This window comes from Musca vetustissima, unplaced genomic scaffold (genome assembly GCF_032173495.1).
Source record: "Musca vetustissima isolate MV318-11 ecotype Yass unplaced genomic scaffold, APGP_CSIRO_Mvet_v1 utg7641, whole genome shotgun sequence".
Taxonomy (NCBI): Eukaryota; Metazoa; Arthropoda; class Insecta; order Diptera; family Muscidae; genus Musca; species Musca vetustissima.
In genome coordinates this window covers 34,747-51,816 of record NW_026885925.1, presented here as the reverse complement: position 1 = coordinate 51,816, position 17,070 = coordinate 34,747, and the positions used below count along the sequence as shown (strand labels likewise).

Sequence of the window (17,070 nt, the reverse complement as noted above, 5' to 3'; positions counted from 1 at the left end):
ATCACATCAGAAAATAAAAACGAGACATCTAATTGAATACGAAACTCTTATGTCGCAGACAATGTTTAATTAACACATCCACTTAAACTTGTTGTCACGATGAAGTTGTCTGGGAAACACAGTAGCTGTGTGAAATATTTACTTGCAGAGGACAAAAACAATTTCAACAATTAAATTAGTTTACAACAGAGGGATGGCCACATCGAATGCGTGCTGATGTCCATTTTACCGCCATTTCATTGCTCGTTGACAGGGAAAGTCTACTGTTCAGGCGGGTCGGTGTCACAAATGGACATCTGAGATTACTGGAAGATCACATTGCTGACCTTAAATACTATTATATCTAATCGCCGACACCGAGCCAAAATATAATATCCCCCCTGAGGTGACATTACATCACTCTGCTAAATTTAAATTAGATATTTAAATTTCTAATACAATTTTTAAATTAAAATCCATCAACAAAATATATGTACCTTAAGGAGGAACAGGTGTTGTTGCTATTTTAAATAAGCTGTTTTGCTGTTATGCTGTTGAGGTGGAGGATAGTACCATGGAAGAAGACCCTGAATAGCAAAAACAAGGATGAGTAGTAAAAGCAACACCACACTATGCCAAGGCTTAATAAAAAAAATACATCCCCTCGCCAACAACGCCAAAAACGGCTGTCAACATCCTCTTTAAGTACTAGATGAAGGTGAGGCACCCCTGTCAATGATGGCTGTCACAACGACAACAAACTGGGCATTATTTCAAAATACTTCCAAAACATAAGCAGAAGCAAAAAACCCATATTGTGTCCACTTCTGTTTTTTATCAGTGTCGAAATGTACAACAACAACCACAACGGAATAGACCATGACAAAGAGGGCGAACAACAAGGTTCTTAGTTAATGCTATTTTAGTTGTTGTTGTTGTTGCTGTTGTTCTTGCTATTTTATTTTATTTACGTTTGTTGAATTTTGGTTTGTTCTGTCGGTTGTCACTTGGTTTCGCTTTTCTGTGTATCTTTTGTCATAATTTGTGGTTGTTTGCTGTGTTGTTACTGTCATAAACGAATGTCATCATCACTAGGACCGTGTGCTCGAAATGTCCATGGCATAGTGTCAGCAGAAAAAAAGTGGGAAAGGAGCGAGTAGAATGTTTTTCCTTTCTTTTCCTGTTAGGTTTACGATGCCCTCGTGTTTTGTCCATTATAATTGCTTAACGTTTAGCGTTTATAATGAACTGGTCGCTAGTTATTTTCGTTTTTATGTTTTTGTGGCCATGTTCTAGGGTAACTAAAAAATTTTCATTTTGATGGGGTTCCTCAGCACAGCACAGCAGAACAGAACAAAACGAATCATTTAGTTAGTTAGGAATTTTATTACACTCGTGATGTTTGCTTAATATATCGGTGTGTGCCACAGCTTTCGGAGCAAACTACAACACAAAAAAATAAGGTGTGTTTTATTTAATTTAATTGCAGTTGAGAAATGGCAGACAAGAATGGACATGATGTCTGTATGACACATTTTTAAAAAACGACATTAATTTAATTTTTATTTATATTGTGGGAATTGTTTCTACTTTCCATAAATTTATTACAGCTGAAAAAAGAAACTATAAAAATCTATGGCTTGCTTTTTAACAAGGTTCTTGTGAATATATGACTAGGCCCTCTGGGAGGAATTTATAACTTCAGTGTATTAAAAAGTGGTCATGGCGTATACAATATGACATCAAGTATACGCAATATGTGCCTAAGTAATGTTAGTGGGAAACACAATTCAGACGAGTTTCTACACCTACACCTTCGAATAATTGTTTCCTTATCTCAACGAGATCACAGATCGATCGTCGATCAATTATGAATTGTAACCAAATTCAATTATGTAGTTGTGGAAAAATTATCACAAAATTTTGGACGGAGATCCCGTTCATTCCAGTGAAAAGGAAAATGTATGTGTAGAAATACGACTCAATTGTTTTCCCCACTAGCATTCCTTTGGTACACATTGCGTATACTTGAAGTCATATTGTATACGCCATGAACCATGACCCCTTCTTATTACAGTAAATTCCTAAAAATTATTTATTTTATTGTTGTATTCTGTTCTATACTTCCCTAGTTTTATGCTGAAACTTAATTTTATTTAAAAAATAAATGAATAAAAATATTTAAGTTTTAAAATTAAAGATTTTGTTTGACCCGAATTGTTTATTAGTTAGGTGGTGACAAGGACAAAGTTCAATGTTACCAGTTGTATAATTAAAAGTAACGAATCCTGATTTGTGTTTGGTTGATGTCTTTAATTTACAACACGGTTAAGTGATTTTCGCAATAATATATACGATATTATGTTCACGTGGCACACTTCAAACAATTTTTTATAAAAAAAACGTAAAAATCACCTTTTATTTCATATTTCAAGCGATATATTAACGAAAACATTTGAATTAAAATGTGCCACAGCAAAACACAAAAACGAAAGTTTCAATAATAATTCAATGGACGTGGGCAAAATATTAACACAATTGTTATGCTTCCGGTTAACTTGGCACGCATACAAAAATATGCAAACGTGAAAAAATGTAAATGAGACCGCTATAGATATGTGTGGTGTAATATTACAAATGTTCGTAATTTCATATAATATCAATGGGTAGATTGAATTGATAAAAATTATATAAAAGAACAAAAAAAACAGGGTAATATGGATCCATTTAAGGTAAGGGACATTGCATGTAAATGAGATATGTACATCTATGTATGTGAATCTGAAATTGAGATTATGCCTATACAAAGTCCATGGAGTTTTTGGAATATGGAATTTCTCGTATATTTGAATAAATAAATTTATTCGCATATTTTCACAATTTTGTTGCCACGTTAACCTCTAATAAATTTGGTGTTTTATTGCATTCATTGGCATAGGTTTTTACTATAAATATTATTGACTATTTGCATTGATGTCGTCGCATTTTGAAAAAAACACTAAATTTTTTTGAGTTTTTCACCCATAACACTAACAATGAACTGCCACGGTGGCATTGACGTGCCAAAATATGCAAATAAACAAAGAAAAACCCGAAAATATTTGCATTTGCTTGTTGTGTTGATACTGATGAATGAGTGACAAAGCGCTTTCGTGTGTACAACTGTGTGCAGGCATGAGTTCATTAATGCGTGCCCTAATCACATTCACATTGCGTGTCAACTGTCGTCGAACACACACACTCAACCGTTAAAATGTTAGCCGAATATAAAAACAAAAAGTGTCGACCCAAAATTAATCACCAAAAGTGAAAACATTTCATATATCAGAAATGTTTTAACAGGAACGTATAATGAAGACAAATTTATATGAAATGGGTCACATTGTGAGCCATGATGCTGATTTCACTTCGAAAAAATGTTTATTCTGTGCTAAACTTGGGACTATTTAATCGATTTTCGACTAATCGATTAATCGCCTTTTTATGTATAAAAATCGAAGTCAAATTTTGATGTTTTAGAAAATCGCAATTTCGACTTTTAAAGATCGACATACGATTTTCATCATAGCGCTTGGTTTATTATATTTTGACGACAATTCATACAAGAAATCAAATTTTTGTCGATTTTGAACAGGTTTGACAAAATCGAAAAGTCGACTTTTAGGTCAAAGTCAAAAATCGACCTTTTGGTCAGAGGCAAAAATCAACAATATGTCTTTTGCGCTCGACTACGTATTGCTATGCGCTATTATGTAAAATGTATTGTAATAGAAATTGGAAATTCCTTCTCATTTATAGCGCCAATCCCTATATATTTTGTCAAAATGCATATAGTCGCGTCTATAGGGTTTCTATGTCTTTGCCCAATTTCAAATTTCGAGAATTTTCAAACGGCTGTCAATTGGCCCAACATTGTGTTGAAGTCTTGTGGGAATTATCGGTCCACTCCTTCTGACACCTCCCTTACAAAATAGTCAAAATTGTGCTAAAAATTAATTTTATAAGAACATACAAACGCACTATCCGGTTTTAACGAATCTAGATTAAGTAGGAAGATGGGACCTATTGGTCCACTCCTTCTTATACCTCCCCCACAGTTAAGTTAATAGAATGCCCGATTTGAACCAAACTTTGTACAACATATTATCATTACTTAGCCTAGATCAAGTTTGAAGAAGGGAACCCATCGGTCCACTCCTTCTGGTACCTCCCTACAAATGGTCAACATTTTCAATATTTATGAATCCAATATCAGGCGGATAGAACCAAATTTTGCACAACCTACTATCATAACCAAGAATGGATCAAGTTTGAAAATGGGACCCATTGGTCCACTGCTTCAGGTACCTCGCACACAAATGGTCGACATTTTCAATATTTATAAATCCAATATTAGGAGAATGGAATGACCGATTTGAAAATTTTCACAACTTATTATCTTTACCAAGCATAGATCAGGTCAGTCTCCTCTGGTATATGCTACAAAAAGGGTCAATATTATATATTTGATCAACATAAAATACGAAATATATTTAATTAACGAATAAACAATGTATAACTCCGAATACCTCCTCCGCAAATAACATGTTTAACTTTTAAAGCTATTTGGTTTACAGCAAGGTCCTTTGAAAATCAGTTTTAAAGTAAACTCGTTCTAATAAATTTTTCGTTCTATTCATATGATTCATTGTTCTATGATTACTATCCAGGATACACTGTATCCAGGATACACTGTAAAAATACTAAATACTGAACTTATGAGCTTTTAACAGGTGAATTCCAACACATCTGCATATTTTTGAAGTACTAACTGTGTTAATGACAACACCAGCGTTATTATTATTACACATACCCACATAAAAATACACCATAAAGCTTATTTTTTAACACCCGTACTCCTCCTCCTCCTCCTTTGCTTTGTTTTTTGTTATAATTTTTTATACTCAAACATTTTATGGGGCTTTAGCATGCTAAATAGACGTAATGAGACTAACACGAATTTTAGTTTAGAAACATATTCCGTTATTTATTTCAACATCAAAGTATATACCTTGAAGTATTAAAAGCGTTGATGGCTGGAAATATGCATTAGATTTTTGTAGTTTTATGAATAGTTTATGAAATCTTTAAGGGTATTTTTTATTTGTTTAATCATAACAATTTTGTGGCCACTTATTAAAGAGATATACATAAGGGGGGAAATATTCATAGATCCATATAAAGTTATGAAACATCATTTTGGAAATCGAATTGTTTTCAGCTCATAAAATATTTGGGAGAACAAAATAAAGCTAGCAAATTAAGAACCATAATATCTTTATATATTATTTACAGTTTTATATTCCCAGCTTTTGCAAAAAGTTTGTATGACCTTCAGAGTTTATAAATTGATATGTTATATTTTCCATAAAACTCTGTGAATGACTTTTTTGGAATTTAAAAACAGGATTTGATTTCACATGACAACATATTCAAGGAAACTGTATTAGAATGCTGCATTAAAAAAATACAATATAAATTTACAATTCGCACGCTAATTATAATAAATACACTATTTACGCTTCAAGTTTGTCTCACAACCTACTAATAAGGGAGAAAACATTGCGTGACAACATTTGGCACTTATGAATCAAATTTGAACACACCAGCTTCAAATTGAAAATTGCATCAAATAAAAGGGGTGAAATAATACAAACGGGCGGGCCACTCTTACCCATCTATGCAACTGTATTTTCAGAGTAAATTTATGAAAACTGAGAATATTTATGAAGGTCAAAATACTGAACTACAACATTTGACCTTAACATCCGTGAATGTGTTTAAGGCACGTTCCGAATGTGTCATGACTTAATTGATTGCAAGACTATGCACTACAATGTTTTTGGGGGTAATAAATTAAATCAAAACATGAAAAAAACGAAAACAATAATAAAAACAAGTAGAGGACAATAATTAAGTAGATTTTTTTTGGGATAATATTTTGCATTAAAAATTTCGATAGCGAGAATGGGGTTCGTGACATGTGACAGCATTATAAATTGAGTGAGAACCCTTTTTGTATTGAAATGTTCAAGTACCAGACCACGGAACATCATGAAATTTGATATGGGGAAGGGCATATGTGCAAAAGGTAGCCATTTACCTTTTGATAATCATTTGAGAAATATTTTGAGAAACAAATAGTTCCAGACTTATGTCTGAAAAATTTTTTCCGCATTTGAATGAGTAATCATTGACCCACTGATTATTTTACCAATTAACGGAAATGGATATATCTGTTCATTCGTATATTCCTAAATTATATATTTCAATATATTCATCTTGTTCTCCTTACAGAATGGATTATCAACGTCCTCAGCTGTTAATAATTTCCATTTCACTGCTGTATTGGTTTCGAAGTACGGCAGATTGTTGGAAATTTGATGGCGGTGGTCCTGGGTCTCTCGGTCCTGGTTATCGTGTTCCTCGCAGTGCTTCCAACCTGTTAGCAGCACGAGGGCCACCGCCAGTGATACCAAATGCTGGTGGAGGTGGTGGTGGCGGCGGCGGTAGCTTTGCCAACCTCTTCAATTCACAGCCTCAAGATATACTCTACTCCTGCCCACTAAATAGCATGTGTCAATGTGCCGGATTACCGAATGAGACAACGACACTTATCGAAATTAATTGCAACGAGGTGGAGCTGTATAAATTTCCAGGTAAGAGAAAAATTCGAAACGGTAAAACAAAAAAGGACTTGCAGTAAAAATAAAGAAAGAAAAAAATAATATTAAGTCCTGTTCACAATTCCTTGTGTTCGGCACAAAAAAACTCCTTTGTCATTCTTAATTAAAGGACCAACATGACATTAAAAACCCAGCTATGTGAAAATTATTAATTGCCTTATGTGAAGGCACGCATTCGACACGTAGCAATGTGTGTTCGGTCTTAACCACGATGGCATTTCCCGTCGTGATACTATTCTGTGTGCGCAAACAACCTAAGAGATTGTGTTGTCGTGTGTTGTACCCACACAAACACTTAATGTTAAAGCGAGGGAACGTGGTTTGTAACGGGGCGTATGTGTGTCGCCTGCTCCCTGTTGGTTAACTGTTTTAAAGGCTTTTGATTTTTTGTGGTCACTTTTAAGCGGTCATGGCAGAGATGTTAATTTACAGGATGCCTTTTTAAAAAAGGGGACAAGAAGATGACAACGAGTACACATGTACCAGAGTGCAAGGAGGGTCTGATAATGGCATTTGAATGTTAAAGGTTTTTGAACGTATGTTCGTTCGTCGTTCGATTGCTCTTGTTCGATTGGTTGTAAGAGTGTTTGAGAGTGAGTTACATGTATGGGGCAGCAAAAGGGTAGCGATGAAACCGTTAAGGTAGCGGTTAAGCATATTGTGTAGATAGTGTCCGTGTTGTTTTTGTCATTATTGTTGGGTCATCAGACCTTATTCAATGTTTACCATCACCAGCAACAACAACTAAAACATCACAGCATCTACATAAAAGACAACAACACCATCGAGAGGAGGTACATCAGAGGGTTGATGCCGATGATGATGCTGCTGCAGCAGCAAAGTGGTTTTTATGGTTGATTGCACTGATTGCGGTGGCAGTGCAATTTGCCCTTTTAGTCTCTGGGTAACTGACAACAGAAGCCGACAAGCAAGCACACACATACGCACAGGGGCCCAAACAAACATAAACTAATATGCTGAAGAGCTTTATGAAAGTATCGTTACAACGTTTACATATTACTTTTTCGGTTCATTTCATATGCTCACTCGTATGCACATATTGACGTGTCAATATGTAAAGGTTACATGTCAGTTGCCCCACAACTATCGTACTACTACGACACTTTCATCGAACACTGCTCACACAGAAAATCATAGGCAGAAATCTAACATAAAGTGGGTTAATTGTGGATTTATGAAATAATTAAATAACATTAAAGATTCGTGAATTTAAAATGAAAGCTTTTTTTTGAACACTAACAGATCTCTTAAAATTGAAATGGTCAAAATGGGGAATAATGTATACAGTAATGTGGAAATTAATGTATGTAGATGGCAGACAGGATGGTATGAAATTGATCAAAATCTTTTCGCAATATATGCCCTCCTAAAGTGGATTCAAATTTAGTCTCTATTCATATAGAAAACTAATTGAAAATGTATGGGCTATAATGAAAGGGCAGTTAATAAATTAACCCTAAATAAATTCGATAAATAAAAGAATAAATGCAGTAATTAATGGAAAGGCAGTAATGTCGTATGAAAAAAAAACATAAAAACTATTCTTTAAGTAACTGATTTTCTTATTTTTATTAACAATATTTTTCAAATAAGTAATTTTATACATTTTTCAACTTAAGGGAACCCCACCCATTCTTGATTTTAATTTTTGAAGATTTTCAATGGGCTGGTAAATCAATACCAATGCTTGTTAAGTTTTGTAACTTTGCACATATATAATTGAAGATTTAAAAGAGAAGAAAAATAATTTACAAAATTTTTTTGTTATTGTTTTGTTGTTGTTTTTTTTTGTAATTAAAGAAAAGTCCTTATTTTTATGAACTAGGATTATAGACTTCTCTCTAAAATTAACAAAATGGTGGACCTTTGAAAAAATATTTTTGGAAAATCGCCGATTTTTTACCAAAAACCAAGTTAAAAAATAAGGTTTGTGTTTATCCTATTCATCTATTCACTCCCAGAGAAACGTTGCAAAATTTGGAACCGATTGGATTATTAGTTTTTGAGTTATCGTGCCCGCCATTCGCAAAGAAATGTTTAAAGAAAAACTCGTTTAAAGTTTGAGAAGCCCTTTAGCCGTCACTTGATGCTGACACAATAAATCGGATATATCTTCAAGAGTGCTTGAGATTTTCACTTGAAATTTTGTACGGACATTCTTTAATTAGAGTAGATTCGAATTATACCAACAAAAATTTTGACTAATGCGTCCCCTCTTCATAAAATTGTAATTTTATCCTATTTGGGCCATATTTGTAGGAGTTTGATTTAGCATGTCATATGATCCTTTATTGTCAGGGTAGTACATTTATAATTAGGTTTGTGTAAAACCATACTCTTTAATTTAAACTAAAGTTTATAAAATATTGCCCGTTTTGCGGGAGAGGTACCAGAATGAGAGGACTGACGGGACCCACCATCGTCAGGTTCGGCTCAAATCGCGTAGTCCGTTCGCATGATATTATTAAAATAATTTTCCAGCAAATTGTTGGATGAAATATTACGATGTTTGGTGGAAATAGGTACTCCATTCGAAAGTTGTCGTGCGCACCAGTCGGACGGACATTTTTAAATCGACTTCAAATTGTCTGAAACGGATTTAGTCCAAATAAGCATGGGTTCTAAAACCAATATTTCGATGAGGCACATTTTTGCCTCATCATTAACTATAAGGCTGAGGGTATAATTAAAGGCTAATATGTATTTTGAGTAAAATATACGACTACCCTTCTACTTCTTCAACGCTGTAATGTGAAATGTCTCGCAACGAAACTTTTCCCCCACAAAATTTTATTAATTTACTTTAAGAACAATTATTTGATACCCGACGAAAAAAGCAAAGAAAACATTTTATTCAATGTTCGCTCTTACTTAACTAATTGGCTAATGTTTTATTTTCAATTAAAGAAAAAAAGAAAGAAAACCCAACACAAATCAGACGACAATGAAAAGACGCTTCAATTTTACTTTTACATTTTCCCCGAAAATCATTGTTAAAATTACTGCACTTGCCCACACCACACCACACAACTCCCCTCACATAGCTCGCTCTGCTGCTACTCAGTTATTCCTTAAGGAACCGAAAGATTTTTTTCTTTTGTGGCCATAGACAAAAAAGGACACTTCCGTATGTAAAGATTCATTAAAATATACACCAGGACTCTGATTGAAGTTGGAAATTAAAGAAATTAAGAGAGAGAAAAAAACGCACACAGTAAATGAAAGTCAGGGAAATTGTATTCGGTTTGTTCTGTAGAAAAGGAAAAAAGTCAAGATTTCCTCCGGACTTCAAGTGAGTGTGTGTGTATTCGAGTAACAGACTGAAATAAAGCAATTAAAAGAAACACCGAAATTAAGGCATTCTCAACTCCATAAGGTGGTCAAAGTTTGATGCAAGGTGCCCTTATATATATATATGCCCAACCTTAGTAAGTCAGCTCGGCAAATGAACGGCTGATGTCAGTCAGCTAATGAAGGAACCATGACAAACTTTGAGAACAAGAAATAAAAAAAAAGTAACGAACAACAGACCGTAACGTTGAATAACTCATTCCCAAGTCTGTCTTGGGAATGAATTTTCTGCATTTCGTTTCGTTCTTTTTTTCCATTTTCTTGTTCTTTTTCTTCAAAGTATTTGGGTTGAAGAAAATTAAATGAATTTTTAATTTTCAAATGAATTTAATTAATTCTTTCTTGTTTCACTTCTCGGCGATGCATAAGAAACAAAGAACAAAAAACAAACGAAAAAACAATCAGCCAGCCTGTGAGAATATGGTTAATTTAATGGAGAATTAAAATCCAGAACAAAAAGAGGCTGATAAGAAGCAGCGAAGTAGACGACTGTTTATGATCTAACAAAAAAAAAAAAATGAGCTGAAATTGAACGAAAAATCTCAAAACAAAAGGAGGCAAATGAAAAAGGTATAAAATTAGCATTAATCTAATGGCAGGCCAACTATGGAATTAAGACAAAAAGAAGATGAACAAAGTTGTTTGTGTGAATATATATTTGTATATAGGTACAACAAAAAATTCATCAAGCATTCGCATTTAAATTATGTTATTAATAATTAAACAAGTTATAAGGAATTATGTCTCTCCTATCCCATTGAGCGTTTGAATCATAATGATAAATGTTAATTATTAATAAATAATGAAGGTGTTATTTTTTGTCAGCACAAGTGAGGTGATATTTGTGTGGGTGGTAATTACCATCAGCATATGTTTTATAATTATACAGCTGTCGGGGTTGAAATGCGATTTGATTCTAGATTCAATGGAAAAATATTTCAATGTTATTCGGTATTATGGTGATTTTTGACACTTTTTCCAAACGAATTGACTGCAACTTGCTACATTTGGATCTCGTCGAATCTTCCTATCGAAAATTATCAATATTTGTCTATTTTTTTAGGGTAGCTCCCATAGACACGAATCGGATATAATTTGATACTTTGGATGCACTCCCTTATAACGCTACACCCCAAAGATCGGTATTTTGGGGTGTTTGGGCTCGTGTTTCAACCAATATGGGAGCAATTTAATATTTTTTATTCACATTGAGTAGAAAATGTCCTTACAGAAATATATCAACATTGGCCCATGTTACCGGATAGGACTCATAAAATGGTAACCTCGATTATTCGGTATTTTTGGGAGTTGCGGACACGATTTTTAACTGAATTGACTCTAATTTGATTCTTCAGGTTTTTGTGGGTTGTCAAATCTTCCTACTAAACATGATCAATATTGGTTCACTTTTTAGGAAATCTCTCATTTAAGGCATAATTCCAACTTTCGGTATTATGAGGAGCTCGAGCATGTAGCTCGAACCAAATTATCTGTAATTTTATATGTTGAAGTGTCATTGAGTACAAAATCTCCCTACCGAAAATGATCAATATTGGACACAGTGACCGGGTAGCCCCCATATGATTTGGTATTTTGAAGGGTTTACGACAAAAAATTATCAATGCCAGTTTATGGTTTTTTGTATAGCTCCCATAACGGTACCATCCTATTTTCAGTATTTTGAAGACTTTAGGCAATTTTTCCAACTGATGGGGCATTCATTTTGGTATAAACGAAGAGTTGCAAATTATATTACATTTTTACTATGCACTTCACCTTATGGTGTAATACAAAAAAAAAATACAACAACATTTGTCCTTTATCTAGCTATTCCAAGAAATAAAAAGACAAAACTTCCTACAGCAACAAGTACAAAAACTGCATTTTAATAAACATATATATTAATTTTCAATTAGCAAACATTTTCAACGAGTTATTAACATCACTTGTTAATGAGGTTTCACCTTGAGCTGTCAGAAAAAAATATTGCTTGGCTTAACGCTCTAATTGGTATTTTGACCTTAGCCATTGGCTTATTTTTGTCTCTTATTTTTGTTTGCTTCTCTTCTCAGTTTTCGTTTTATTTTTCTTTATATTTCTCTACAATTTTATTAAAGTCAAGAAAATTCAATTATTTTAATGATTACGGCGACTATGTGAGGGTAATTATTTTGTCCATTTATGTTTATTAATTAAATTGGCCTTTGCTACGTTCGTATTTATGCCGTGTACCCATGTCCCCGTTTTTGTTTTTTTCATTCTTTTCATTCATCTTTACAGAATATTGTATAGTAGTAAAAGTTTTTTTGTGTGGAATTTGTTTCGTTTTTGTAATTTCCTTGTTGCATTTCCTCTTTAGTTTTCCGCTTGTTTTAACATCATAACAGTGAAACTAAAAATCAGTTTTGTGTTTTTTCTTTACATTTCTGTGAGAGGAGAGACAAAGTGTGAAGAGAGGGGTGGGGGGTGTAAAAAGGTAATGAAAAGAGACACAACATAAATTGTTGGTGTTGCTATTGTAAAGGGTTTACTATGGTTTAGACTGGGCCTTGTTTACCCGCGCAGCATATAATTGTCAGTTTTAAGGTGGCCAGCACGGCGGGAAGAAAGGGAGAGAGTCAATGTTGCATTTACATTTGCATTTTGTTTCAGTTTCATAAAGAACTTGTGGCCAGAAGTGTAATTTTCAAGGCTATTTTAACATAGCTAAGTGAATTGCATGCAAAACAAGCTTCCATTTAAATGCAGCGAAAACTATTTCAATAACTGAAGTGAATAAAATAAAATTGCTGTCTTTTTAGGAAATAGAGATGTCTAGTGGCATATAGAATTTAGGTACATAGCTCCAAAACAAACCCTATTATTTCGGAGGGTTATTTATAATATCTTACAAAGTGATATAATGTTTACAAAACTCAGAGTAGATTGCTGCTAAAAACTATTTGAATACATGAAAACTATTTTTGGATATCCTCAATTATTTAGGAATTAAGATCTTCGACACTTTGCACCGACAACTTCCAGTCATTTGTATACCCTGCACAACTATGCTGTCTTTGCGCAGCCGCAAGCATACCGATCGTCATATCTCGACTAGCTGAGCCGATCTAGACTTATGTGTCCGTCCGTCTGGCCAATATTTGGGTGCTGAAATAGACCAACAACATTATTTTTGTCTGATTTTCTGGTCGCTCCAGAGGCCGCAATTATGGCCCAAAAATTTAGAATTTTTACATGGAGAATTGGGTCGGGCCCAATAATAAGCATATATATAATTATTTAGCGAGTCAAATGGACCCTGTATTTTGCGTGAAAAATGACAATAATTGTATTCTATGGCGTATATATTTACTCCTGAAGGACGTATACCCGAGAAGTTGACAGCGGAGTGGTTTACCTTTAAATTGTTGTATGTGCTCGGATTTGTGAGTTACACTTAAATATTTACAGGTGCTTACGAATTCATATATTATTTAGTAACCTATTACCCACACCAGGACCAAAATAAAACACTGATCGCTTTCAAATTTTCCATGAGGATCCAGGTATGGTCATCAACAGCGCCTATTAATTTCGGTGATGATCAGATAATAATATTAGATATTCGTTGAAATTGTGTAGGGTATCATATTGTCGGTCCCGTCCGACTATACTGCTCCGCTCACTGCTTTAACTTACATTTGTCTATATTTGTGGTAAATATATAAATGCTAGCATTCTCGACAATTTCAGGTTTCGTTTTTCTGTTCTCCTCATTTTATACTGGCTGGGTTTCTATTCAACGCCCTGACTGCCTAAGTGGCAACTTTAAATTTCACGCTCTACTTGGGCACGTTTGTTGCAGCGGCTATCACTGACGACTTTTACATTTTACTCTGGCGTGCAATGCCATTACTATTGCACAGACTAAGTTTAGATTTAAATTGCTCTTCTATTGTAGATATTTAACGTTGACGTTATTGTTGTTGTTGTAGTCGTTGTTGCATTCCATTGTTTAAACTATTTTATTTTTAAATGATGTACTCAGTAACTGCACTTTAGTCCTGTTTATCCTGCGAACCACGGTTGTTGAGAGTTTTTACCCTGAAACTGCGTTTCCCGTAACATTTTTGTGTGAGCGATTTTTTTGTTGTTGCATTCCTTTGCAATGGTTCGAGTTGATGATATTCGCATTTTAAAGCGGTTAAGAGCGTTTCAAAAACTAATTAAAATAACAAACAAAAGCAGTTAAATTTCCACCAGTTTTGTCTGAATTCCATTGAGTACTGTTTCTACACGCGGTACAACTAAAGTTTAGCATTTCAGAATATTAGCTATTGTTGATGAGCAGGAAAAAGTAATTTTAATTTGAATTCTGTAAACAATAAAAATAGATTAAAATTAACACTGAAGTGTTAAAAGTTGTGGTGGTGTGGGGAAATGTTTTGCAATTTGTCGAAATCGTTGAAAATTAACATGCGAGAGAAGTGGAGGACAATACCTTACACACCAACCACACGGAAGATACTTTTGGCTACCAGAAATCTAACACGCAGAATAACCCACAAATGTGGATACATGTTTCTCCTGCACCCAACAATGTTGATAGCACTTGACGAAATTTTCGCATCTAGAATTATTTTTATTTTATTTTTTTTTATTATATTTATTTTATTATTTTTTTAATTACTGTGTATTTAATCCACACCTTTTTAAATAAATCTTCATTTTCATAAAACATATGCATTTTAATTTGTATAAAAACTATTTTTTCATAAATTCTTCTCTGGCAGAATTTGTTTTTCGAAATTAATTTAATACCATTGCACAATAAAAATACCACCAAAAAACAGACATTCAACTCTAATACCAATTAAATTTTTGCATATTTTATGTGGCGCAATTTGTCGAGTACCAAGCAAATATCGAACACAGCTCAAAAAAAAAGAAATAAAAAACAGAACGATATACTAAAACCGAAATTTCAAATTGAGTTCAGCATATGGCAATATATGGACGGATTTGCCAACCAAAAAGCCCAGCATCATTTAACCTACATTTAACCAAAAAATTTTATAATAAAATTTTAAAATTTTTCCACCGTATTGAACATAATTGACCAGCTTTGATTTATTGTTTTTTGTTTAGAAAGTACAAAACAACAGCAAAAAATTAATTGTTTTATCTATAGAAAAAATGTTGGTTGGACTACACACAATAAATTGAACACAAGGCAAAAAACGTCATTTTACTTTAAATAGGTCAGAATAAAAAAAAACAAAAAACAATTTTTCCAAAACCACAACAAATGGATAGTGTCAGAATGGAATGGTGGTAGTGGTGGGAGGGTCTAGATTTAACCTCATTCAAGTGTAAGTGTGGGAATAGTTTTTTTATTTAATTTTTTTCTACTCGATTTTTGAAATGCTTATGACCAATCCAAGTTGTGTTGGTTAGCAACTTGACAACTACATTACACTAAATGCAATGCCGCCAAACAAGAAATCAAAAAAAAAACAACAAATTTTGTAGAATCTCATGACACAACGAAGCCATCAACTAAAATGTGTCCATAATATATGGATGTCGGCTGTTGGATAAGTGCATATAGCAGGGTTGCCATTTTAAAACATTCGGAAGAAAAAAGGAGAATGTTTCGACTTTAGTCATTAAAAAAAAAAATAATGCTGAACAAAATTCTCTTAAATTAGAAAAAAAGCATTTTGATGCAGACGCTTCCTTACTGCAATTAAAGATTTGATGTTAGAAATTTGAGTTAAAGGCCTCATGTCTATAAACAGTTTGTGTGTCCGGTTTGGTCGATTTTTAGAACACCAGATTTTTTTGGAAACTGTCACCCCAAATGGCAATACAGTGGCACTTGTTCTACCGTTAGATTGGATCATTTCTAATGCCGGCATACTCAGAAACACACATACTCACACACAAATATTTCGTCATATATGAATGTACATATGTGTGTGTATTCGCTGGAATTTTACCAAGCTAAGTGGAAAGTTAAAAGGCAAAAATGTTTTAGTGGTTTCAAATGGTGTTCATTCTTCATGCATTCAGCTCTGATGTTTGTTGTTGCTGTTACTATTTTTTTTCGTTTTCGTTGTCCCTGATAGTTGATGGCTCATCAGATACAGCCGCTAAACTGCACAAAATGCTTAGACCAGACTAGAAACATTTATTTCATGTGACATGCACTGCATACCGAACGACAACACAGTTACACACTTACACACACACATGTACAGACGATGATGCTCCTTCTCTTAGCAGTTGAAGGAAACAATAAAGATGCTTTTTCGTTGATGATATTGATGATGACGATGTTCCTGCGCTACAGCTGATAATGACGACGCTGGAGAGATGAAGTGCAGATAATTGCAACCAAGATAGGCATGTGTTGGCAAACTTTTTTCTGTTAAGACAAAACAATAAAACGCCATTAAAAGCAATTATTAAAATAACCATTCAATCGTGGTGGAGAGACAAGAAAAAAATAATAAAAAACTTTGAAGAGATAGAAAATTGAAAAAAGGTCAACGTTTTAAAAGTGAAGTGATATGGAAATTGAAGGAGGAAAGATCCAAATAGAGATGCTGCTACAAAACTGTATGAAATCATCATCATCTGAATGTGCCCTACCATTATTTAGGTATAGGAGTGTCACTTTGATTCGGAACATATGATGATCAAGCAAATAACCCTAATTTGTTTGATTGTTTCGAATGAAATAGTTTTCATTGACTTCCTTGAAAAAAAGTCTCAGAATAATGGGAATTGAACCCTGGCTCCTATGACATCTCTCAAATCGTGTCCACCGTCTTAGCATTCAAAGCCATATCCTTAACTTCCGAAAGCTGCCATGGAGGAAAATATTGTAGGTCGTATGGAAATAATTGCTTTTCACTACAAAAAATCAGCTCTGAAAAGGGATGATCTGGTATAATGTCAAATGTCGAACCTTGATACGGTTGAATTTTATTCTTAAATGCAATTAAAA

The 17,070-nt window shown here is 33.8% G+C and overlaps 1 protein-coding gene across 1 annotated transcript in view; it reads left to right on the top strand.

Annotated features, from left to right (window-relative positions):
- The first annotated feature begins 6,321 nt into the window (after positions 1-6,321).
- LOC133333303 (chaoptin) overlaps positions 6,322-17,070 on the top strand; it is a 44,915-nt gene continuing 34,166 nt past the window's right edge. Inside the window, exon 1 of the mRNA XM_061541618.1 lies at positions 6,322-6,677. Coding sequence (XP_061397602.1) covers positions 6,593-6,677 — 85 coding nt within the window. The 5' untranslated portion in view covers positions 6,322-6,592. The remainder of the gene's footprint in view (positions 6,678-17,070) is intronic.